Below are 26,629 nucleotides of genomic sequence, written 5' to 3' on the forward strand. Positions count from 1 at the left end.
ATTCCAGGCTCTGAGCTGTCAGCACAGAGTCCGACGTGGGACTTTAACCCTTGAGTGAGATCATGACCTGAGCCGAAGTCGGACGTTCAACAGACTGAGCCACCCAGGTGCCCCTGGTGCATTTCTTTACTCTTAAAGAAGGAACTCAATGGCAGCTCAAACCCTAGCTCTCTTTTCCTTCCTCTTGGGCAACTCAGAGACTAGATAAAGCATATAAATAATGGACATCTGGTCTACATTATAGGTGGAAGAATAAAGCAGTACCCAATCCAACACTATTTGGGGGCAATTAGTAGGCTGAGAGAGAATGGCTCACGTTCATTAAAAAGTTTCCAGGACACACGGACGTGTGACTGAGGCAAAAAGTCTTCACATACAAAAAAGAAAGTAACACAGCTCACTGAGACAAATAAAGAGTAGACTCTCAAATAGTCATAACTACCCGTGCTTATTGAGTACTGGCTATCTACCTGGCACTGTTTTTTTTAAGGGTTTTATATGTATTAACACCTTCAGTCTTCATGACACTGGTAAAAGATAAGCACCATTATCATCCCTATTTTACAGATAAGAAAACTAAGTCACAGAGAAATTAAGAAGCTGGCCCAAGTGTACCCAAGGTTTGAATACAAGCATTCTGTGTCCAGAGCCTGTTCTCGGGCACTCTGCTCTTGTACTCTGAAACACAGACAGCATTTTAGGCAACTGCTTTGTGCTCTCAAGGAAATTGAAGAGAACAGAAATTTACAGGCCATGCACCCTTTCTTGGAAGCTACTGGAGAGAGGAAAACCAAAAAAAAGGAAGACAAAACCTCAGAGATCCAATATGGAAGAGTAGTTTTAAAAGTTTCTGGGATAGGAACTGTGCACTGGGCCAAAGGGGCATAAAGGATATGGGGAACATCAAAGAAAAAGACAGGTGATGTGCTCAACAATCAGAAAATTATCACCGATCATTTGATGGATCTGTTAGAGCATCTGGCAAAACTTAGCAGTAGGTATACAGAAAATAAAGCAGATTTTGAAAACGCGTCAGTTATTAACTATAAGTAAGCACAGATTTACATGACAAAGTAAAGCACAGAGATAGAGCAAATCTATATGTAACATATATAGTGTATATAATAGATATGTAAATATCATTTGTGCAATATATGGTAGTTAATATAACGTGTGATGTAAACACTATCCACTTAAAATGTATGATGTGATTATTATTGAGATGATAAAGGAGAGGTAAGAGGGAGGTGAGAGAGCCAAATCACCAATGTCTATAATCTAGATAATGTCCAAAGGGATCAACCCAGAAATAACAGTATATGTGCATTATTTGTTACCACCGGAAGCAGTAGTTAGAACAGTTGTGTGGAATGAGACTGTGAGGTGGGGCAGTGGGGGTCAGGTGGGCGAGAGGAAGAGCTGCTGTTCTTTTTTTTAAAATTATTATTATTTTAACATTTATTTATTATTCAGAGACAGAGCATGAGTGGGGAAGGGGTAAAAAGAGGGGGAGACACAGAATCGGAAGGAGGCAACAGGCTCTGAGCTGTCAGCACAGAGCCCAACACGAGGCTCAAATTCACAAACCTCAAGATCATGACCTGAGCCAAAGCTGGACGCTCAGCTGACTGAACCACCCAGCTCTGTCTTTTTAAATAAGTATTTGATTTGTAAAATACCATCTGATTTTTTTTTAACTAGGCAAAACCCAAAGAAGCCAACAACAAAGATGAAATGTTCAACGTTAAAACCTGCCCCTGAAGAAGCACTTACTTACAAAATGCTTTTTTTCCCCAGATCACTAAAGAATTAAACCAAAAACATTTTAATGAGAAACTCTGTGAACCCTCCTTGAAAATTAAGAATTGATTTCCTATACAGGTGTGGCTCCAGGGAGTCTTAATTGCCTTTCTCCTAAAGAGAAAAGCAACCAACGGTATGAAACTTTAAAAAATGTGTTTTGTTTAAGAAATTGAATCACAGACTTCCACCCTGTAATTGTATTCTTTTGGTTTTTCAAGATGCTAAAGAAGGGACCTTTATTTTAGCACTTGGGTGGAGGCGTAACAAAGCCATCTGCATGATGGATTTGGCGGTGGGGAAGAGAGCCATTTTGGCTAAAAAGGGTTGCTGTACTGATGCCAGGTGCAGAAACAAGTTTTCCCTGCCTCACGGTCTCTATATATTCTGTTTATACGTGAGCTCTAGGTTCCCGTCACAAACTGCTCATATGTCGTGTTTCCCTCCCATATCATGGCTTTTTTTGACTCGTAGGTTCCTCTTCGGGGTCTCTTGGTGACCTTCCTCACATGTTGCTTGCAAAAAAAAAAAAAAAAAATTATCCGTATCGTGCAGTGGGCTGAAAAAAAGAGAACATTGCAAGCATGTGATGGCAGTTTAGGAGTCGGCATGAAGAAATCCTAAAATGACTGAATAAAGGAGGCATTGCACAAGGTTTTCTGAGAAATTGGTGGGCACAGGTGGGGACTTAAGAGGAAATGAAAGAAACCTGAGGGAGTCTGGAAGCCCCATACCATGGGTCTTGAACCAGAGGTTGAAAATCTTGGTCCCGGGAGTCCAGAGACAGGGAGGGAGGTTGATACCAACAGCCCAGGAAGTGGGATGGTTAATTAATTAGCAGCAGTTACTATCAACTGGAACATGATGGCAGTGTGTACGGGGAATTTGTTGAAGAAAGTGATGTGGGTAGTTTGGGGTCTTGGAGACTGTAGTAGCAAAAAAGGAAGAGAAAGGGATCTTGTACAAGAAAGAGTAAGTTTCAGTGATAGAGGACAGGTATAGGGAAAGAGCCAATGATGAAATGAAGATTATAACAAATTCCTTTTTACTTGAGAGACTGGGAAGTACAGGAATATGGACAGCGGGTCCTGAAGGAAAAGTCTAAGTACTTCTGACCTCACCATGCTTGGGCAAAGCAGGCACGGAGACACTTATATATGGTCTGGTTGATTTTTGAGCACTGAAAAACAATTTAAACAAAAGATTCATACGTGTTAGTCACCTGTTTTACCCTTTCTCTGAGATTACATCTAGATTGCAGGGTAGTTTACACAGCACCTAGGGAGGAGAGCTGCTCAGGCTGTGTAGAAGCCCTTTGGTAAATCCAGTGTGTGGGTACGCTAGTGGCCAGTGGTGTAATCTGTGTAAAGCTAGGTTTCATTAGAGAACTGTAGATGTTGATGGCTTTTGGTTCTGGCTCATCCTTCCTTTCAACATCCTTAAAATATTTTTCCAGACATTTGCATTTTGGCTTTCTTCTCTTCATGACTCTTCTCTCCAGAACTCTCCTTCAGACTGGGCACACACCCCAGTGTACATCGTGAACAGAGAGACCGCCGAGGCCAATGGCCAGCATGACTCCTGGCGCCATCTGTTGGTGGCAGGCAGAACTGACATGCTTTATCCCTGCCTGATTTTGTTGGCAACATGCACCATCCCCCGTTGGTACTCTATAAGTAGAGGAGCGTATATGACTTCAAAGTCACGTACTGCTTGCTGAGCCAGCCGGCAACACTCTTCTCTTTCTTCTTTCTCCGTTGTGAAGGTGTGGCGAGGCACGCTGGCCCGCATGCGGTACAAGAGGACCAAGGCAGCTCTGACAATTATCAGATACTACCGGCGTTACAAGGTGAAGGCCTACATTCACGAGGTTGCCAGACGCTTCCACGGCATCAAGACCATGAAGGACTATGGGAAGCATGTGAAGTGGCCAACCCCACCTAAAGTTCTGCGCCGTTTTGAGGAGGCCTTACAGGCAATTTTTAATAGGTAAGAGCCTGTGGGTACATGCTGCTTCCATTTACGGTCACACACTTAATACATAAAGTCACAGATCTGCGACCGTGATATTGGCCCAGCCATTTGCCGACACGACTTTCACCTCGTGTCTTCAGGTCTGGAGGTTTCGCTTTCACAGGGCATCTGTTTACCTCTCAGAATAGCAGAACTGTGTGTATTTCTCCTGTAGCAGCTGACAGCACTTAGCCACACCGTAGTTAAGCTATTAGCATGTTGTCTCTTTCAAATTAACTGTTTATTAAAATCACCACATGGAACTCAACCCAAAAGTCTCTTAATCCTTTGCCTCTCTATCCTGGTTGTGAAACATACCAAGGAGTTTATGAAACACACCAATGTCCACATCCTGCTTCCAGAAAGTCCTGTTTAGCAGAACCGTGAAGTGGGGCCCAAACAGAGGTCCTTTTTTTTTTCTTTGAGAGAGAGAAAGAGAAAGGAGTGCAAATGGGAGAGGGAGAATCTCAAGCAGGTCCCACACCCAGCGCCGAGCCTGACGTGGGGCTCCATCCCATGACCCTGCGATCATGACCTCGGTCGAAATCAAGAATCAGATGCTCAGCCGACTAAGCCACCCAGGCGTGCCAAACAGAGGTCCTTTCTAAAGTTTCCCAGGTGACTTTAAAGTACAAGGGGGAACACAGTTGCTTCCTTTTTTTTTTTAACATAATAAACCCCCACATAAAATCTAATATCTTTTCATCTGATCTTCATTTTCAGCAAGCTGCCCTGAATCTGAGGGTATATCTAGTTATTCACAGCCCTTTCCCCTTCGTCAGATAGCCTGCTAGTTGCCACTGGGCACCAGGTAACATTTAGCTGTGGCTTAGACACAGCCATCTCGTCACACACACTAAGCTGGCAGTCTCACATGCAGTCATGTGGCATTGGGGTATTCCCCAAAGAACACTATGAGATAATCGGCATACTGAATGTAAAAGAACTAATTTCTAATTCTGTGCTAAATCAGATTTTATCTTCCCTTAGAGTTAGCTCTGTATAACTGGTGGCAGATATCAAAGATTTTTGAAAATGCAGAGGAAAAAAATTCTTTAATATGTATCCCATTTGCCTTTTGTAAAAAAAAAAGGAAAGAAAGAAAGAAAAAGGAATGATACCTCATAAAAAGAAGAAATCAAACAATAATTAAAGCAAAATTACCTCTATTCTCAGATCTAATATGATCAGTGTTCACTGTAAATCCTGGCAGGCTTTTTAATGTGCAGGTACATGTTTTTCATGAATGGTATCATCTGTAACCTGCACTTGTGACATAATTTAAAAAGTAACTGAGCTGTACATGAATACATGCTCACTATGTTTTTTTTTAAGTGAAATAATATGGAATCTACAGGATATAAAGTTGAAATTCTCCACACCTCCTCTTCTCTCCTCCATTTTATTTCCTCCCCCTGAGATAATCACTCATTAATAGTTAGTTTGTGCCCTTATATATGTCTGTGTCTGTGCATTTACAAGCACACACCCCTGTGTAAGGGACAGCATGGTATAATGGTTAAGAACACAAATCCTGAAGCCTGGGCCCATGTCCAGTCTCTATTGCTGCCTGGTTGTGTAGCCTTGGGCAAACTAGATAATCTCTCTTTCCCTTACTTTCCATACCTGTAAAAGTACCATGATAGTAGTACCTGCTTATAGGGTTGTGGAAAAGATTATGAGTAAATAGGTGTATGAAGTGTTTCAGATAGTAACTGGCACATAATAAACACTGTAGAAATGTTCGCTCATGCTAAGAGTGTGTATGCATATACAGTCACATATCATTTGGGACTTTTTTCATCTTTCTCTTTACACAAATAAGGTTATATGACTACTTAAAGTTTTTTGGAAGGTGGTCTGGGTGGCTCAGTCGGTTAAGTGTCTGACTCTTGATTTCATCTCAGGTCATGTTGAAAAAATGGTTCAGTTAATGAGATTGAGCCCTACGTTGGGCTCCACGCTGACAGCATAGAGCCTGTTTGGGATTCTCTTTCTTTCCTTCTCTCTCTCTACCCCTCCCCTGCTTGTGCTTGCTCTCACTCTCTCTGTCTCAAAATAAATAAATAAACAACAAAAAAAATTTTTGGAGACCTGTCCATGACAAGAAAAAAAGATCTATGTAGTATTTTTAATTGCCGCAAAGAATTAGTGATTTTGATTGTGTCGCACTGTGACCTGTACAGTCTTCTTTTCAGATTCAGGTAGTTTTATATATGGCCTATAATTGATTCATCATTGCAAAATTCAGTTCATTCATTTAACAAATACTTACTCCAGGCCAACAGTGTCGTGGGCACTGGCCTAGGTTCCAGGGATATGGTGACAGAAAAGAAAGATGTGAGAGAGAGTTCCAGCCTTCTTGGGGCTTATTGGTTAATGAACACTTTTAAAATAATGCATCTGCTCTGCTTGCTGACTTTGCATACACACACACACACACACACACACACACACACACACACAGAATCCTGCCAGTTGTGTTAATCTCGTCTGAAGGCAGACTTTTCCTGTTAAGGGCCAGGTTATAAATATTTTAGGCTTTATGGACTATGTATGGTCTCTGTCACATATTTTGCTTTGCTTTGCTCTGTTTTGTCAAACATGTAAAAACTATTCTTAGTTCTCGAGCAGCACAAAACCAAGCCATAGGCTGAATGTGCCACAGACCGTCGGTTACCAGTGACCACGTAGTCACTGTGTCCTACCTGATTTATTCTTAACTCTTCTGATCTGTGGACTACTGAGAGCAGTGTGTTCAAGAATTCCACTCTGATCAGGGGTTTTTCTTGTTTTGTCTTCTAAAATCTCAGCATGTCTCATCATAGTTAAGGTCACTCCTGTTCCTCACAGTAATTCTTTTTCATTCTGGGAAGACTGGGAGCCTTCCTTGTGCTCCCCATTTTCATGTTGTCAAGGCTGGCAATTATTACGACCACCATAAATAAACATGTTGTTGGGGGCTACTAGGTTTATAGATGAGAGTTTACTTATCAGGTCCCCAACGTGTCCCTGGAGTCAGTCAGGTATGGGCCTTGTCCTGGGCCACTGTGGCCAGCGAAGAAGGGACAGACGGGCACTCAGGCTGAAAACAGACCAGCAGATAGAGCAAAGACTTCCCCCCACAGAGAATAAAATTTGGAACCTGAGGGTTAATTGGGGCAGTTGCTTGGCAAGCTGCTTAGCATTGTAGGATGTGCCCGTTGCCAGTTGACCTTGACTATGACCACCACCTGCTCCCAGCCTGTCATTCTTCCAGCCTCTTCCAGAATGATCTTAGGACAGTCTGTCCCATTGGAGTGTCAGTTGGCCACAGAAAGCTGAGAAGAGGATTTCACTCTTAGGCCTAGCCTTTACTTTTTCCATGGCTGTTGTTTTTGTATCCTGCTACCTTAGCGCTGTCTGCTACAGCAGATGGCCCCATCTCACCGCAGGCAGCCATTCTTTGTGCAGAGAGCTGGCACTCCCACCGTGAGATCCTTCACCGCCTATCCTGGCCACTGGCCCCGGCTACTTCAGGCCCAAGGACTCTCCAGGCCATTTCTGCCCAAAGGCTTCCTCTCCTCCCACCAAGTAGACTGCTCAGCTCAGCACTGAGCCACTTTGCCAGCATCTCGGGCCCGTCTGCTTCAAATCTCTGAGAAAGTCATCATATCAAAGTTCATTGACATCCTTCTCGTTTGCTGGCGCTGCTACAGAGTTTTTCCTCATTTTTATATTTATTTGGTTATTTCAGTAGGAATTTAAGAGAGAAAAACAAACTTTTAGGCTCAAGTCACCCTCTTGAAAACAGAACACATCTTGGGAAAGTCTTATATGGAAGCAGTCACATTTTATGTACATAGGGGAGCTCTCTGTGTTAGGTGCGTTTGATCCTCGAGTTTTGTGGAAGCATAGCCACTGGCCTTGATTATTCCATCTGGTAGAAAGAAGTTCTGGAGGCACCTGGGGGACTCAGTTGGTTAAGTGTCTGACTTGATTTCGACTCAGGTAATGATTTCTTGGTTTGTGAGATCAAGCCCCGTGTCAGGCTTCGTGTTGGGCATGAAGCCTGCTTAAGACTCTTTCTCCCTCTACCCCTCCCATGCCTATGCTCTCTTTTGAGGAGGAGAAGGAGGAGGAAATGAAGATGGAAATGTTGTTAATCTGGATTTGTTTCCATTCCCCTGCTCTTAGACGGCATAAGTGCATTTAGGGCTCAGATGGCTCTAACGGAGTAAAAGCTTTGTGCTTGTTTTTCTCAGTCAGGAATAGATTAGCTTATGCTTTCAATTACTTGGACCAGCAATCTTGGAGTCGTCTTTAAATTCTCCCTTGTTCTCTTGCTCCCACATCTAATACATCAGCATATCTACTGGTGTGTCCTTCAGAACCACTCTACCACTCCCTGCGCAATCCCAGCCATTGACCTCTCCCATGTGCATTACAGAAATAGCCTCCTACCCGCTCCAGCCTCCCTCCTCACAGCAGTTGGGATGATCCTGTAAAGCAGGGGTCAGGTCATGTCCCTTCCTTGTTCAGAACCTTCCAGTGGCTTCTAGTCTCATTCAGAATAAAGACCAGAGTCCTGACAATGGCCTCTGTGGCTGTGTGCTCTGTGGGCTCCCCGCCTGCTCCCCTTCCCCATGCCCCTCCTCCTGCAGCTTCACAGGACTTCTCACTGGTCCCCCAACCCACCCAGCAGGTGCACACTTTAGAGCCTTTGCACTATTGTGCTCTCTTCCTGGAGAAGACACTCTTGTTCAAATATCCATGCACCTCCCTCACTTCTTAAAGGTCTCTGCTCATAGATCAGTGGTGCCCCCCAGACCTCCCTATATCAATAACACCCAACCCTGTTCCTACCCTCTGCTGCACCCCTGCCCTTCCTTCCTTCCCTGAGTTTCTCCATAGCACTTAACACGTTGCTCATGCTGGTTGGTTTCTTTGCTGTCTGTACCTGCTTCTAGAATGTAAGCACTTAGCAGAAAGGACCTTTATCCGATTGCTCATTGCTGGGCCTTCACTGCCTATAACAGCATCTGGAGTTTACTTAGTGTCTAGGAAGCATTTGTTGATTGAATGAGTGAAAAATCCAAACTCTCTGTGTCCTAACTATAACTTTTAGGAGAACCCACGTATCATGAAGTTCTGGTTGCTTTCAAAACACACAAATGACAAAGCAAGTTATACAGAAATCTTTGTCTAACAAGTTCTGTGTATACTTTAGAGACCTTTCGTTTTTTTTGTTTTTTTTTTTTTTTGTGTGTGTGTGTGTGTGTAGCATGCAGGTACTTTGGTTTAAATTCTGCTTAATGCCAGCTCAGTTATTTTGGAGAATGAATGGGATTGGGTTTCTAAATCCTAATACATTTCGTTTATTGACTTACAGATGGAGAGCATCCCAGCTCATCAAGAGCATGCCCGCCTCTGACCTGCCCCAAGTCAGGGCAAAGGTTGCAGCCATGGAAATGTTGAAAGGTCAAAGGGCCGACCTGGGGCTGCAGAGAGCCTGGGAGGGCAACTATCTTGCTTCGGTACGTCCAGGAGAACAAAGTACAGTCAACTGCTGCTCCCCTTACAAAGAAAGGGAAGAATTTTTCTGCAATAATTTGTGGGAAGAACAAGACACCTACAGAAACTAAACTTCTGTAAACTATAAGATACTCACCTAAAAGATTTTGTTGCTTCTAACTGTGCAATATTTGATGTTTCCCCTCCTTTAAAAAAAGGTTGTCTGTGTCTCTGTGCCGTATGTATTAAGTACACTCCACAACCTAATTTTTGAGCATTTAAACCTTCCCTTGCATAATTCAGCAGCTATTTTTAATTACTACCTTTATACTAATTATTCCCAAAGCTACATTTCATTCTCCCTCCCATCCCTTATTCTAAAAATCTTACAGGCCCTTTGGTATTGTAACACCCCTGTAGCAGCTCACCATCTGGGATGGGAGATAAAAGTATGTGTGTGAAACTGAGCATGGTTACAAAGCAGGCAACTGAAAGATTGCCTTTTCATCTAAAATGCTAAGCAGACTCATTTTATCATGTTTCCTTTTTCAGAAGCCAGATACTCCTCAGACATCGGGCACTTTTGTCCCCGTCGCAAACGAACTGAAACGGAAGGACAAATACATGAACATCCTCTTTTCCTGTCATGTCCGTAAGGTGAGGTGGTCTTGAAACAGACGTCCGTGGGAAGAGAAGATGCATTCAGATGAACCTAACTTAGCTGTGGCTCTGGAAGCCCTCACCATAGGTGCATCCCCTGCCACACCACGAGTGAGCCCTCTCTGCCCGTGGTGAGGCGCGGGTTCAGTGGCTGAGGTGACCGCAGCTTCAGGGTTAGGCTCTGAGCCTTTGTAAGGGAAGTGAGGCCTCCCTGAGATCAGGGATTTGTATTTTACTGCATGTGTGTCTTTCCTACCATGTGCTGGTCTACCTTGGATTTCATGGTCATTTAGTACTTTTTTTAAATGATTGTTTTTAATGTTTTATTCATTTTTGAGAGAGAGAATGAGAGAGCAAGCACGAGCAGAGGAGGAGCAGAGGGAGAAAGACAGAGGATCCAAAACAGGCTCCTTGCTGACAGCAAAGAGCCCAATACAGGGCTTGAACTCCTGTATGATCACAAGATCATAACCTGAGCTGAAGTCAGATGCCCAACTGACTGAGCCACCCAGGCACCCCAGATGGTCATTTAGTATTTTTTTATACATGTTTTATTACTTTTTTTAAAGGAGGGGAGGGAGGAAGGACATAGTTTAGAAAAGAGAGAAGGACAGAGGATTTGGGAGGTGGGGGAGGGGGAAGTTATGAGTTATTAATATAGTTGCTTATCTGAGACAACACGTGTGTGTGGACTGTTATTTACCTGCAGATGATGGCCGTTGGGCAGGTAGAAGTGTGGAAGTTGGAGGGTGGATGGCAGAGGACATAGTTAGGTTTTTTTTTTTTTAATTTTAGAATGCTTGTTTTCAAAAAATACAAAAGACATTGCAGTAATTAATAAAGCACTGTGCAAAATTAAGTAAATAAATTTCAAAATATTAAAGAAATGGGTGAATTTAAGAAAAATATTTCCTAGATTGAGCCCAGAAGAAATACTGACATAAATATGCCAGTATATTTCCAAAAGAGGAATTATCTCATGACAAAAGCCCAGGTTTGGGTGATTTTACAGTTGTTTTGTTTCAAATCTTGAAAAAGTACACAACTGCAATATTATTCAGGTCAAAATAATGAAATACTTTTCCATTGTAAGTTTGGCAAACTTTGAGATGTTGATACCAACTAGCATTTGCAAGAATTTAGAGGAAACACTGTTGGTAGGCATCCTTCTGAGTGAATAGTTTGGCAATAGCTATCAAAAATTTAAATGCTTAGACCACTTAATCTAGGAATTCCACAACGCAGGATTTATTGTACAATATAGTCATACATATATACAAAGATAGAGTTTTATACATTGTAATAGCCGAAAAACTGGAAAAATTGCATCAATGTATGATTAGACTAATAATGGTGTATGTGCACTGTAGAATGTAGTGTGGCTATAAGATGAACAAAAGAAGGATACACGTTAAAGAGACTTGATACCATAGTTTTCTGGTCAGCGCACTTCAAGTAGGGGACGACAGCAATTCCTGAGATACAAGAAGCAGACAAGTGAGACCTACAGTTAACTGGTCTACTTCCTTGAGAGGTTTTCTAGTCTGTGGATGAGTCGGGGAGCCAAGGCAGAGCTCAGTAGATCCCACTAGTGAAACAAAGAGCTGAGCTGGAAGACACCAGGGCAGCTGGAGTTTAAAGAGCCGAGAGCCAGAGAAAAGCAGGCTGCAGAGAGGGACCTCCCAATAGCCTCAGAGGGTCTGCAGCAGGTGTTCACCTGGGCACTGCTCAGCATGTGCACATGAAGAAACTGCCCAAGGTCAGAAAAACAACCGTGCCAGAGGATAAGCAGCAGCATTGGCCAGTACTCACCAAGCATTGCGAATAGTACCTGCTCTCACCAACCCTTGGGGAAAAAACCCTCATGATTCATTGGATACCGGGTAGAGTACTGATAGGAATCATTGGTCTTGGGGAGTAATTAGCCCTTGACTCAATGTTGCCCTCATCCCAGCCAACAAATCTTGAAAACATGACCCAAAAGAATCAGACTGTTTCCAAGTAACCTGTGCTCCAGAACAAAGCTGAAAAGTATTTATGGGAATACAAACTCGCTAGCCCCCAAAAGATAAAATTCAGAATTCATACCATTGGATACAAAATTACCAGGCATGCCAAACAGCAGGAAACTGCAGCCTATAATGAGAAGAAAAGTCAGTCATTCAAACTGATCCAGAACTGACCTAGATTATAGAATTAAAAGTCAAGATCATTAAAATAATTGTTAGGCATATATGTTATGGATAGAGATGAAAAATACAGCATCTGAGATCTTTTTTTTTTTTTTTAAATTTACTTGATGAGATTAACAGCAGTGTAGACACTGCAGAAGAAAGATTTATAACCTTGAAGATACAGCAATAAAAGTATCTCCAGTGAAACACAACAAGAAAAGGAGGGGAAAGATGCCACCGCCTCAAAAAAGAGCAAAAAATCCGGACCCTGTGGACCAACATCAAATGGCCTAATACATGTGCCTGTGGAGTCCCTATAGGAGAGAAAGGGGAAATTTAAAATATTTGAAAAAATATTGGCTGAAATTTTTTCAGATTTGAGGAAAACTACAAACTCTTAGATTCAAGAAACTCAACAAACCCCAAACACAAAGCAACATGAAGAAAACTGTACCAAGGCACAACATGATCAAATTGCTTAAAAGCAATGATAAAGAGAAAAAAGAGGGGCGCCTGGGTAGCTCAGTCTGTTGAGCATCTGACTCTTGCTTTTGGCTCAGGTCATGACCTCACAGTTCATGAGTTTGAGCCTCACAGTGGGCTCTGTGTTGACAGTGTGGAGCCTGCTTGGGATTCTCTCTCTGCCCCCACCCTGCTTACTCACACTCTCTCTCACAAAATAAATGTTTTAAAAAGAGAGAGAGAAAAAAGACGGAAGAGAAAGATCTGAGGATACATCAGATCCCTGGTCAGAAAACAATGCAAGTGAGAAGATAGTTGGAGCAACAACGTTAAAACTTCTTGTTCTGAAAGAAGAAAAAAGCTGTCAACCTAGAATTCAGCACCCAGCAACTACATCTTTTAAAAGCCAAAGTGAAATAGGGGCATCTGGGTAGCTCAGTCTGTTAAGCGCCCAACTTCAGCTCAGGTCACAATCTTACCTTTTGTGAGTTTGAGCCCTAGGTCAGGCTCTCTGCTGTCCTACTCTCTCTCTGCCCCTCCCCTGCTTGTTCTCTCACTCTCAAAATAAATAAACTTTAAAGAAGTTTTTTAAATAAATAAATAAATTGAAGTGAAAGAAAAACTTCTTCAGACATATCCAAAAATGTGCATTACCGGAAATGTTAGAGAATGTCCTTCAGAGAGAAGTGATTCCAGATGGTAATATGGGCATATACCAAGGAATGAAGAGTAAGGGGAATGGTGGCCATGTGTGGAAATACATAATATTTTTCTTATTATTTAAATCTTTTGGGGTGCCTGGGTGGCTCAGTTGGTTGAATATCCAACTTCAGCTCAGCTCATGATCTCACAGTTTGTGAGTTTGAGCCCCGCATCAGGCTGTCTGCTGTCAGCGTAGGGCCCACTTTGGATCCTCTGTTTCCCTCTCTCTCTGCCCCTCCCCTGCTTGTTCCCTCTCTGTTTCTCTCAAAATATATAAGTAAACAAACAAACTTTAAATCAACCAACCAATCAATCTCTTGAAAAGATAATTGTATACCAGTGCCCATAGCAGCATTCTTCACAGTAGTTAAGGTGGAAACAGCCCAAATGTCCATGAACAGATGAATAAAGAATACATGTATCCACACAATGTAATACTATTCAGTCATAAAAAGGAATGAAATACATGATACAGCATGAATGACCTTGAAGATATTATCTGAGTGAATAAGACCAAAAAAAAGGCAAATATTGTATTACACTTATGTGAAGTAATAGATTCATCACCTTAATAGAGAAAAAAAGTAGAAGAGTGGTGACCCAGAACTGGGGCATTTAAATATTCTAAGGAAGAAGAGATCACCTCAATGTAATACAGACTTTTTAACAAACTAGAGAGTAGCTTTTTTACAACTCAGAATGAAATAAACATCACCAAGGAAAACTTGCTGACAGTATGTTGGAGTCCAGTTCTGAACTCCTAGGTCCAGAAACTCTTTTATAAGTGTACCTGGAGTTGATCAGACAATCAGGAAATAGCTTTTGCTGACCGGAATCAGACACAAAACCATATATAAGCCACAATGTCAATTGGTGAATTTCACAAAGGAATATATCATTTTAGTGACTTCTCATATCTACTATCTAGGGCAATTCCTTTCTAGTATCAAGCTATGTGAGAAATTAGTCATCAGAACAGTTGATCAAAGAGCATTGAATGGTTTTAAGAATTATGTCATTACAAAAAAAAAAAAGAATTATGTCATCTACTGTGGAAGAACCTGGTGTCTCTGATTCATCTCCAGTGATGACAGTTTGATGTCTGACAGCATGTCTCTCCCTGGATCCTGCTCGATAAAAGCTGAAAATTTTTTAGTCATGCTCTTGTGTTTCTAAATTCAGTGAAAAATAATATTTCTTCACACTGTACCTTAAATAATTAAATTTTTTTATTTGAGTGTAGTTGGCACGCAATGTTACACCAATTTCAGGTACAACATAGTGATTCAACAACTCTACCTTATGTTCTGCTCACAAGTGTAGCTACCATAGGTCACCAGACCTCATTATTACAGTATCATTGACTATATTGTCTATGCGGTCCCTTTTATTTCCATGACTTTCCATAGCTGGAAGCCTGTTTCTCCCACACACCTTTATGCAAATGCCCATCCTTTGGCCACCATCAGCTTGAGTTTCTTTTCTGTATTTATATGTCTATGTCTGATTCTGTTTGTTTATTCATATGTTTTCTCTTTTATTTTTTATTTTTTTAATGTTTATTTATTTTTGAGGGAGAGAAAGAGAATGATAGAGCGTGAGCAGGGGGAGGGGCAGAGAGAGGGGGAGACACAGAATCCAAAGCAGGTTCCAGGCTCTGAGCTGTCAGCACAGAGCCCAACGCAGGGCTCGAGCTCACAGACTGCAAGATCATGACCTGAGCCGAAGCTGTACACTTAACCGACTGAGCCACCCAGGCACCCCATTTGTACATATGAGTGAAATCATATGGTATTTGTCTTTGTCTGACATATTTCACTTCATGTAATACTCTATAGGTTCATCCATGTTGTTGCAAATGGCAGGATCTCATTTGTTTTTATGACTGTGTGATATTCTGATAGATGCCTCACATCTTCCTTATCTGTTTATAACACTGCAGTAAACACAGGGGTGCAGATATCTTTTTGAATTTGTGTTTTCATTTTCTTTGAGTGAATACCCAGTAGAATTATTGGATCATATGGTATTTCTATTTTTAATTTTCTGAGGAATCTCCATACAGTTTTCCACAGTGGCTGTACCACTTTACATTCCCACCAGCAATACATGAGGGTCCCTTTTTCTCCACATCCTCACCAACGCTTTTTATTTCTTGTCTTTGATTCTACCATTCTGACAAGGTGTAGGGTAATATTCATTGTGCTTCTGATTTGTATTTCCCTGATGATGAGTGATAAGTATTTTTCATGTGCCAGTTGACCATCTGCATATCTTTGGGAAAATGTCTGTTTGGGTCCTCTGTTCTTTTTGTAATCAGATTGTTTGGTTTTCTGCCGTTGAGCTTATATAATGCCTTTTTTAGAAACATTTCAATCCCAGGGACGTGCCAAGGTAAACTTGATACAGTTTCAGCAAAGTCATCTTCTTTCTTCTTTGAGTCTTTTGGAAATGACCACTTTCCCTAACTAGTTATAAAATGTCCTTTAAGATGGGAGGCTTATGCAAATAGCTACCTTCACCAATATTATGTTTTCTGTTGGTCTAACTCTCCAGGGGAACTTTATCTCTGGCCTCCTGGGGTGGTGACTAAAATTATAAATAGATTCTTTGGTTGAGGAGTGTAGCATGGGGAATAAAAGAAATAAGATGAGATCACCTTCTATAGTGAGTCTGTCATCCAGTTTTTCTATTACTTTATGAGTTCAAAAGAAAGAAAGAAAGTGTTCCTGTGCCGTAATTATTTTAATTAACTTTGAGTTTACAAATTTGTATATGCATGTTAAAATTTTCTCTCTGCACTCAGATTCAGCTAAGTTACACCATGTAAAGCTCTTTATTGGTACATGATGTCCTTCCCACTCACTTGCTCTGTTTTAAGGATGATTTGAGTTGCTAAAACTCAAGGTAAGGATTTATGACCTGTTCTCCTTACAAATTACGTTTTTATATAAAAAGGACTGTAATATTTCTCAATAGCACTTCAGTAACATTTCTGCTTTGAGGTTTTTGTCTTCTGGTTTCCAGGTTAACTCACAGACCCATCACAAAAAAGGAAGTCCTCTCCACTTTACTACTGTGGTGTTGTTTTTGACTCTTGTGTCACTTTGTGAAGTTACGCAATAAGCTTTTCTTTTCTCATGTTCTTGTGCAATGCACATGTATTTCTTCATAAGATTTTGCCAAAGATGAAGGACTGCTTTACTTACTATTCATGATCCACTGTAGATGCTCTCTAGTCTCCATACTCCAAGATGGATACAAATGATTAGTAGATTAGCGTTCTCCAACTTGAGTTTCACAAGCCAGTGTTCTGCTTAATGTATATTAATTTGTCTTTAAAAAGGATTCCTTGTGTCATAATTGGGAAATGCAGGGTTCAGCCGTTAAATACGCTCTTTAAGCACAGAATTCTCAGAACCTTTAATATATTCATGGGGTACGAATACCCTTGGGGAAGCCATGGTTTGCAGCATTCTTCAAACCCACCTGACTTGGAACCCTTTATTTCACAAAGCTTCACCTGAGGCTGATGTTTGCAGAACAACTTAGAAAAATGCTGATGTAGAACCTCTATCGTCACCCTGTTTCAAGTCTTCTGACAAGGACCAGTTCTCTTTCATGGCAAAACCATTGCTGTGTAAAGTAAATAATTACTACCAAGAGGAGTTATTATTTTACCACATGGACTCTGTTTTCCTCTTAAGTACAGATACTTTTTTTGTCAAGTTGAAGGCTGAAAAATACGCTTTGGTTATGAAAGAAATGTTTAGCGAATTGACTGATTTCTAAGACTCTGAGGCAGAAGGGAGGAGACCATAAAATTCAAAAACCTAAATTTGAGTTTGCTGTATCCTGCCCTGCTGTGTCCTGTCTCCCCTGTCCTAATTTAGTTAGCTGTGGCTGCTGCCAGAGGTAACAGTGTGTTCAAAGTTATCTCTAACTGCTTCGCTTGCATCTTGCAAATGTGGTCTCGGGAGCAGGGATGGGGAATGTATGATCACAGGTGTGGCTTCTGCTTTACCTGGCGTGGGGGGCGTTTAGTGTCCTTTATGGTTTTATTTTGCTTTGCATTTCCTTCTTGTCACTGAGGAACATGACATTATAGTTGTTCAGAAATTTTTTTGTGCTCAGTTTTGATTTAACTATTACCCAAATCTAAAATTGAAACATCCCAATTAGCATGTAGCTAATTCCTTGTTGATGAAATGTTCTGCGGTTAATTCTACCTGTTAGGGAAAGATTTACCTGCAAATATGGGCATTCTCTGACTGTCTCCTAAAGTGGCATTATACAGAATCACAAAGACATGTATACATTCTCTCCCTATTCCATTATCTAGATTTATTTTATCTTTGTATGAAGTTATTTTCATGTGTTTATTTATCTATCTCAACTACTAGACTCAGATTCTTACTATATAACCAAGGACTTCCTGTCATTCCTTTGTATATCAGCAGCAGCTTGTAGAGTGCTTCAAAATGCACATTGTGGGGTGCCTGTGTGGCTCAATCGGTTGAGTGTCTGACTTCAGCTCAGGTCATGATCTCATGGTTCGTGGGTTCGAGTCCTGTGTCAGACTCTGTGCTGACAGTTAGCTCAGAGCCTGGAGTCTGCTTCAGATTCTGTGTCTCCCTCTCTCTGCCCCTCCCCTGTTCACCCTCTCTCTCTGTCTTTCAAAACTGAATAAATGTTAAAATAAATAAATTTTGTAATATAGGAAAAAATTAATTCAATATCATATTTAGATGTCCAGTTGTAGAAAGACCCTTTTCTCCATGAAAGTATGAGTCTATATTTAAGCGTAGCTATGACCAAGCAATACGTGGCTGCAAGTACAGGCAGACACGTTTTTGCTAGATCCCTCCGGGACTGTGTCTGTGGCTTGTCAGCGTTCTGTGCACAGAGCACTGTTGCGATGACTACTGCTGAGGGCCTTACCCTCCAGAAACATAGACTCGGAAGGGAAAGGTTAACTCATGGGAAAGACACGCCATGAGATTAAAAAACAAAAAAGTACAAATCTCAACAATTCCAACCAGAAGAAGAAAATAATTCCAGATGAGCAATCCATGTGCTTCTATAATACGTGGTATGTTAGGGAGCTCTTTATTAAAAAGATAGCTCACTGATAGTCTTCCAGCCTCAGAAATAAGAAAGCAAGAGGCCACAGTTCCTCTTTCTTCAGTGTAGAAATGAAGGTTTTCCAGGACCAAACCAGGCAGTGGGGACTTCAGCTCTTGAGCAAACATGCTTTCATTTGCCACTTGGGAAATTGTTTTCGCACATTATGCAACCTCCCCAGTGTGCTGCTGTGTTTTCTAGTCTGACAGTTCTTATCATCAACACTGATTGGCTTATGTGGGGAAGAACACCTCTTGAAATTATCTTGTGGGATTAAAAGTGCTCAACCAACTGATCAGCAAGGATGTAGTAAATGCTACAAGTTGCCCACTTTGTACTGGGTGCTGCGAGGTATAAGAAGAAAGCCACTGTATGGTAATGACCCTTGAGGAGATTCCAATCTGGCCTGAAGACAGAATTACTGTCTGTGAAATAATAAGGCAGTAAATAAGAATCTGCCCTGGATATTTGAGGTGCTACACTGTTTTGTTTCCGTAGTTGTGTTAAGGTATACAGTTCCATGAGTTTGGGCTGGTGCGTACACCCATGTCAATCACAGCCCTGTCCAGACATAGAACGTTTCCATCACCCTGAAAAGCTCTCTCATACCCCTTCTGAGCCAAGCTCTACCACCACCAAAGGCAACCACACTTCTTACTATTTTTACCATAAAATAGTTCTACTGATTCTTGGTCTTCATTTAAAATATTTTTTTTTAGTTTGTTATGAATTAAATTTGTAAATTTTATTTATAACTATTTTGGTAACTTATTTTTGGCTGTTTTATAAGGGAAGCAGCTTTTTAAATACTTCCAATTTTAAGATAATCTGTATAATCTCTTATACTGGCTGAGTTGCTTAAATCTAGATTAGTGAGGTTATAATCAGATTATCACAATATTCATGAGTAAAATCAATCTCCTATGCCAAACATAGCTTCAGCTATAAGTTTAAAAACACTAGGAGTGCCTGGGTGACTCATTCGGTTGTTAAGTGTCTGATTTCGGCTCAGGTCATGATCCCATGGTTCATAAGTTGGAGCCCTGCATCAGGCTCTGTGCTGACAGCTCAGAGCTTGGAACCTGCTTTGGATTCTGTGTCTCCCTCTCTCTCTTCCCCTTCCCCTGCTTGTGCTCTGTCTCTCTCTGTCTCCCAAGAAACAAAATGAATAAAGGTTAAAAAGTTGTTTTGAAAAAGCACAGTGTTGTAGGGGTGCCTGGGTGGCTCAGTCAGTTATGCATCTGACTCTTGATTCAGCTCGCATCATGATCTCAAGGTCGTGAGTTCAAGCCCCAACTCAGTCTCTGCGCTGACAGCATGGAGCCTGCTTGGGGTTCTCTCTCTCTGCCCCTTCCCTGCCCACACTTGCTTTCTTTATCAAAATAAATAGGCTTTAAAAAAATAAAAATAAAAACACAGTGTTCTGCACTGTGTTTTTTTTTTCATAACAAGCATCCATGGTCTAAATTACAGGTGTCCTTGAAATTACTAAAACTTTGCAATTATTAAATGAAAACTTTTGCCCTTTTAGTAGCGAGGTATAGATAGTAACTAAATTTTACAGTAAGAAGATACAGACTAAGGACAGATTTAACTTTATTGTCTTGGAATTTATAAGCACCAGCAACCTTCCCTGTCTTTCTTTCAGAAAAGAAGGGCTGGGAGAGGATCCGTTATTTACATTAGCAAAAGCACTTAGGCCAACAGCTCACCATATTCTCAAGTATCCTGCTTTAATAGAAAAACCCTGTGCCCTTGAGTTGCAATGTTAATGTTTTGTTTCACTCTTAACTCTAATGCATCCTATATATTCATTCTACAACTGTGTAATAGAAGTGCAAAGGAAAGAGTGATCATTTTTACATTAGGAATTTTAGAGGCTTTGTAATGGAATGAGAACTTGAGCAATATCTTAAAATATACGTAGATAAAAGGAGAGAGTGGAAAATCACAAACATATAAGAGAGAGCATAACATGAGGAAACCTGTCAGGAGCAGAGCCCTGACAGAAATTAAGTTTAAAAAAGGAGAACAGAGGGGTGCCTTAGTCGATAGAGCATGTGACTCTTGATTTCAGGGTTGTGAATTTGAACCCCATGTTGGGTGTAGAGATTCCCAAAAAAATAATAGTAAAATCTTTAAAATAAAAAAAATAAATAAAAAGAGAAGAGTGGCAGATAGAAAAACTCTTAAGGCAGAGAAGGACAGATACCATATGTTTGCACGTATAGGAGGATTAGGAGACAGCTAACGAAGGACCATAAGGGAGAAGAAGGGGAAAAATAGTGGGGGAGAGGGAGGGAGGCAAACCATGAGAGACTCTTGAATGCTAAGAACAAACTGAGGACTGATGGGTGTCGGGGGGAGGGGAAGCGGGTTGATGGGCATGGAGGAGGGCACTTGTGGGGATGAGCACTGGGTGTTATATGGAAACCAACTTGACAATAAAGTATTTAAGAAAAAAAAAAGAAAAACTCTTAAGGTGCCTGAGTGGCTCAGTCAGTTGAGCGTCTGACTTCAGGTCATATCATGATCTCAGGGTTCATGGGTTCAAGCCCAGCATTGGGCTCTGTGCTAACAGCTCAGAGCCTGGAGCCTGCTTTAAATTCTGTGTCTCCCTCTCTCTCTGCCCCTCCCCTGCTCGCACTCTGTTTCTCTCTCTCAAAAATAAACATTAAAAAAATTTTTTTTGAAGAAAAACTCTTGGGGTGCCTGGGTGGCTCAGTTGGTTAAGCGTCCGACTTCGGCTCAGGTCATGATCTCACAGTTTGTGGGTTCGAGCCCCGTGTCGGGCTCTGGGCTGACAGCTGAGAGCCTGGAACCTGCTTCAGATTCTGTATCTCCCTCTCTCTCTGACCCTCCCTTGCTCATGCTGCCTCTCTCTCTCTGTCTCACAGAAATAAATAAAACATTTAAAATAAATTTTTTTTAATGTTTTATTTATTTCTAGGAGAGAGAGAGAGACAGCGTGAGCAGGGGAGGGTCAGAGAGGGAGGGAGTCACATACTCTGAAACAGGCTCCAGGCTCTGAGCTGGCAGTCAGCACAGAGCCCGACGCGGGGCTCGAACCCACGAACCGCGAGATCATGACCTCAGCGAAAGTCGGACGCCTAACCGACTAAGCCACCCAGGCGCCCCTAAAATAAAATTTTTTTAAAGAAACTCTTGAAAGTCAGGTAAGGGAATGATAGAATCTGAGTGTCAGGAGACCTTGGGGACTCTTATCTTTGCATTCAGAGCAGGAATCCCCTCTACCATACCCACATTAGGATTCTGTTTGAATCCTTTCTGTGTGGGGCATTAACTGGCTTTCCTCGCAGCCCGTTCTTGTTATGGACAGTGGTAATTATGAGGCATTTGTACCATTGCCTGTGGAAGGCACTGTCCATTTTTGAACATGTAGATTTAATGACATACTCATTATTCTTTAGGGAATTTCATCTGAAATACAGCTACCCATTGCATTAGGAAAAGGGCAGAATGCGTTGTTTCCAATAGGGGTTGCATTTTTTACAGCCTTATTGAGATATAATTCACGTACCATACCATTCACCACTTTAAAGTATACAGTTCATTGGCTTTTAGTGTAGTCACAGAGTTGCATACCCATTACCACAATCAGTTTTCAAAAAGAAGCCCCAACCCCTTAGCTGTCAGCCCTCCAAACCTTCCATCTCCCCCCGCCAAGCAAGCAATAATCTCTCTGTTTCTACAGACTTGCTTATTCTGGACATTACACGTAAATGGTATCACACAATATATGGTCTTTTGTGACTGTTTACTTAGCATAATCTTTTTACGGTTCATCCATGTTACAGCATGTATCGATACTTCTTTTTATTGACAAATTATATTCCATTGTGCAGATATATCATATTTTATTATCTGTGCCTCAGTTGATGGGCATTTAGGTTGTTTCTTCTTTTTCACTGTCATGATTACTGCTGCTGTGCACATTCATGCACAAGGTTTTGTGTGGCTACGTTTGCAGTTCCCTTGTGTATATACCTAGTAGTGGAATTTCTGGGTCATATGCTAATTCTATATTTAACTATTGGAGGAACTGCCAGACTGTTTTCCAAAGCAACTGCATCATTTTACATTCGCACCAGAAGCAATGAGGGTTCCGGTTTCTCCACATCCTGGCCAGTATTTGTTATTACCTGTCTTGTTTATTATTGTCATTCCAGTGAATGTGAAGGTGTATCTCACTGGTTCTGAGTTACATTCCCTTGGTGGCTAATGATGTCACACATCTTTTCATGTGCTTACTGGCCACTTGTATGTCTTTTCTGCAGAAATGTCAGTTCCAATTCTTTACCCATTTTTTTGTCTTTTTATTATTGAGATATATTTCCTGGGTTTAATATACATTCTGTTCCTTTAGAGATATAAGCCCCTTATCAGAAATTTGATTTGCAAAATGTTTCTCCTATTCTCTGGCTCGCCTTTTTATGTTCTTTATAGTGTCTGAGTCACATATTTTTAGTCCCGTAATTCTTCTCAGTTTTTCTTATTTTCCCTGTTAAACCGTAAAATTGTGAAATTTAAATTGTAAAGTTCTACAGATCCAGAAACCACTACTCCTTTTAGATCTCTGTTCATCCAGGAGCCCGGGCCTTGCGTGGTACATGTCTGTTCCAGAACATGTCTCCACCACCAGCCACCACTGCCCCTCTGTGCTTTCCTGGCAGACAATTTGATTTCATTCTTGATGAGATATTATGGTTTATTGGTTTGTTTTCTTACAGGTGAATCGATTTAGTAAGGTGGAAGACCGAGCAATTTTTGTCACTGACCGTCACCTGTACAAGATGGACCCCACTAAACAATACAAGGTGATGAAGACGATTCCGCTCTACAACGTAAGTGTTTTCTGCTCCTTTCTGAATAAGGGATTCTTAACGTGGTATTCCTGGACCACAAGTGGGTTGGTAACTAATCACTACTACCTCTGGGGCTTTAGGAAGCCCATGAATTCCTGAAATTGTATGCCAATCTTATGTTTTGTACAAATGTACAATTTTCCATTAGAAGGATCCAGGGGTGCCTGACTGGAGCGTGCGACTTTTGATCTTGGGATCATGAGTTGGAGTTCCAGGTTGGCTGTGTGGAGGCTACTTTAAAAAAAATAGAAGGATCCAAAGTTACCAATAGATTCATGAAACATTTTAAAAGACAGAGTGTAAGGGTTCTCCATTCTGTGTGACCTTTCTTTATGCCTAATCTTGTGTTCTTACGTACCACTTAAATGTTGTGACACATAATGCATTTTCTTATTTATTTTCAAGAGGTTTGTTTTCATAGGGAAATGGAATCAGGTAGAAAAACAGTAGAGAATTACTTTATGAAAACATAACCTCTCTTTCAGAGGTAAAATGCTTGCTGTTTCAAGAAGTTCTTTTCACCAGTATATTTTCCTTTTGATCTAAAGCCACTCAGTTGCTCTCCATGTGGTTTTCAAGTTCTGTAATCATTTCTCACTTCAGATATGAAATTTGGTGGATATATCCTTGAATCTCAATATGAAATTCTTTTTTTTTTTTTAAATTTTCTCCTGCTGTATGTGGTCTGCTTTCCAAGTGACTGTCTGTTCCAATTCTTCAGAAAGATCCTGCTGACTACCAGATCTTTTTGAGTGTCAGGTGGTTTTGTCTGTCTGTTAGTTCCTAAGGACAGAGGTCTCTATTTGTCCAATAATAGAATCCATGCAGAGTACTATTTAAAGATTATTTTAAATCCTTTTGGTGTCTGCAAAAGGGAATAGGAAACATATTGTTTTGTAGTTTTATGTTGTTAAATCCTGAGTTCTATTGGTTGTGAGGGACCACAGAAGGCAGACTGTTCCTGCCTTTGCTAAATGATTTGGAACATCACTGCCGAGTTGATTACGGGGTTGAGACCCATGTCCATTACGCTCTCCACCCCCACCCCAATACACACACATGTATCTTTTTCCCTTTCAATAAAAAGGCTAATGGATTGCAACTAAGAAGAAAATGATATTCAAAGACATTCTTGATTGTATAGCGTCTTCTTAGCAAGTGCTTGTAATCATATATCGATGACAGTTTAAGCCTAGTCACTGCAGCCTTAAAGTAGGAAGCAAAGGAGGACACAGGAGAAAATCGGATTTTGTCAAAGTCAAATGAAGTGTGGAACCAAACAAAAAATAAATTGTGGCCCATGTTTTATTTCTTTACTTTCTATTAAAGGGAGATCAATCAAAGCACTTGATACAAACTCAATAAACAGCTGAACAACTCTTTGAACTGAAGTTATTTTCCCAGACTACCATCCTTTTTCATGACTGGTGTGTGTTTATAGTCGCTGTTCCCCTTCATCATCAGCATCATTGTCAATGTTAGCAACAATATGTGATATGAAAATTAAACAACGTTGAACAATTGCAGTGAAGGTAAAACAATGTCAGTAGATGGGCACACAGTGTCACGGATGCAGTCAGTCCTCTGCCTGTGTCCCCCTGCACTCCCTTCTCATTTCTGGGCACACCTGCCTGACTCCAACAAGCCAACATCCTTGTCACAAGGCCACCCTCAGGCTGCTAGAACCTACTTTGCCTGCGGGCCACAGTGGTATGTGCTTTAACAATGGGCCCTGTTGGCTGTCTTTCTGTCCCTGAACCGTCTCCCCACTCCCTTGCCAGTGTCCCCGCACTTCCCAAATGACTTCTGTATGTTTATCAGCCTTTGTCTCGGGGTCTGCTTTGCAAAGAACTGACTTTGGAGTAGTGGCCGCCTCTTCGGAGGCACCAGGTTGAAGGGGATGGGGACTCCAACCAGATCTATGAAAGTGTTTTTTTTCCAGTCTGAAACAATTATGGCAAAATATTAAATGTTGATCATGAAGACACGAGTCTTTGTTGTTTTATTCTTTAGGCTTTTTGTATGATTGGAATATTTTGAAATTCAAAAACAGATAAGACAAGGAACCTTTAAACAATGATAAGAATAATGCATAAACTGGACGAGGGTGGGGGCAGCTGGGTGACTCAGTCGGTTAAGCGTCCGACTTCGGCTCAAGTCATGATCTCACAGTTCATGGGTTCGAGCCCCACATCAGGTCTGTGCTGACTGCCAGCTCAGAGCCTGGAGCTTGCTTCAGATTCTGTGTCTCCTTCTCTCTCTGACCCTCCCCTGCTCACGCTGTCTCTCTCTCTCTCTCTCTCTCAGAAATAAATAAAACAATTTAAAAAAAAATAAAAGAAACTGGGAAGGGAAGAAGGAGATGATCTCAGTTTTAACCATGCTGTGTTTCAAGGCAGTGGTGAAATTTGGAAGTATACATTCCACAGATAATTGGAAATCTAAGATTATAGAGGGGGAAAGAATTCAGCACTCAAGATAAAAATTTAAGAGCAGATCCATGGATGGATCCATGGATTGGAGGCTGAAATTATGAGTCTAGAGAGAGAAAGGGGGCAGATGATTCGAGAACATTCACAGTTAAATGGTCAGGAAAGAATCACTGAAGGAAATGGAGTAAGAAGGAAATCTCTTCTCTCAGTGGGCTTCCATTTGCTCATCTCTCTGTTAATGCATTGAATAAGCTCTAGTTTCCCTTCAGTTCCATAGGTTATGAGTTATTCTAGGAAAGATAAGAACTGTAGGAACACTGTGTTTCAGAATCCAGTTGGAAAGTTTTTGGAAGTCAGAGTAATCTGTAAGAACAGACAGCTGAGGGGCCCACACCCCTCCATTCTCTTCATTTCTTCTGCACAGGCTCCTTTCCTGTCTCAGTTAAGCTTTTCTAGCCCCAAGAAACAGATTGGGACCATCTACTCTCTTGAGTAATGTCTTTAATGAGGATACACATGGTAGTCAGGGAGAAGAATCTGGTGCAAACTTAGGAAATGCTACCACACTGTTGAAAGAAGCTCGAAGGGGCTGTGTTATCCTGTAGGCCCCTGAGCAACACGAGTGCTTAGAGAGTCTGCGTTCCTGCCATCCTCTCAGGCTCTACTTCTCTCCTTGTGTCTTCTTACTAACAGTCACCGTCCTTGCCAGATGGCATGGGCTTAGATCTAAATCAGCCAACCCGACAAACCATCCGAGTGCCATCCCACAGTAACATATTGCACACGGGCTCCAGGTGAGTCCTCCCCATAGCCACCAATTCTGCGTGATCCACATGGGTACCATAGTTCCTTGTCAAGCACTTGTTAATCCATGCATCGTCTT

At 41.3% G+C, this 26,629-nt stretch overlaps 1 protein-coding gene and 1 long non-coding RNA gene across 2 annotated transcripts in view; one reads left to right on the forward strand and one right to left on the reverse strand.

Annotated features, from left to right (window-relative positions):
* Window positions 1–26,629, forward strand: part of MYO1D (myosin ID) — a 351,929-nt gene that overhangs the window by 191,486 nt on the left and 133,814 nt on the right. Inside the window, exons 17-20 of the mRNA XM_039251930.1 lie at window positions 3,566–3,789; window positions 9,185–9,329; window positions 9,859–9,963; window positions 23,180–23,293. Coding sequence (XP_039107861.1) covers window positions 3,566–3,789; window positions 9,185–9,329; window positions 9,859–9,963; window positions 23,180–23,293 — 588 coding nt within the window. The remainder of the gene's footprint in view (window positions 1–3,565; window positions 3,790–9,184; window positions 9,330–9,858; window positions 9,964–23,179; window positions 23,294–26,629) is intronic.
* The window catches only part of LOC120245070, an 85,575-nt gene that overhangs the window by 15,360 nt on the left and 43,586 nt on the right, over window positions 1–26,629 (reverse strand). The window lies entirely within an intron of this gene.

Source organism: Hyaena hyaena, unplaced genomic scaffold (genome assembly GCF_003009895.1).
Source record: "Hyaena hyaena isolate Hyena2069 unplaced genomic scaffold, ASM300989v1 scaffold_10, whole genome shotgun sequence".
Taxonomy (NCBI): Eukaryota; Metazoa; Chordata; class Mammalia; order Carnivora; family Hyaenidae; genus Hyaena; species Hyaena hyaena.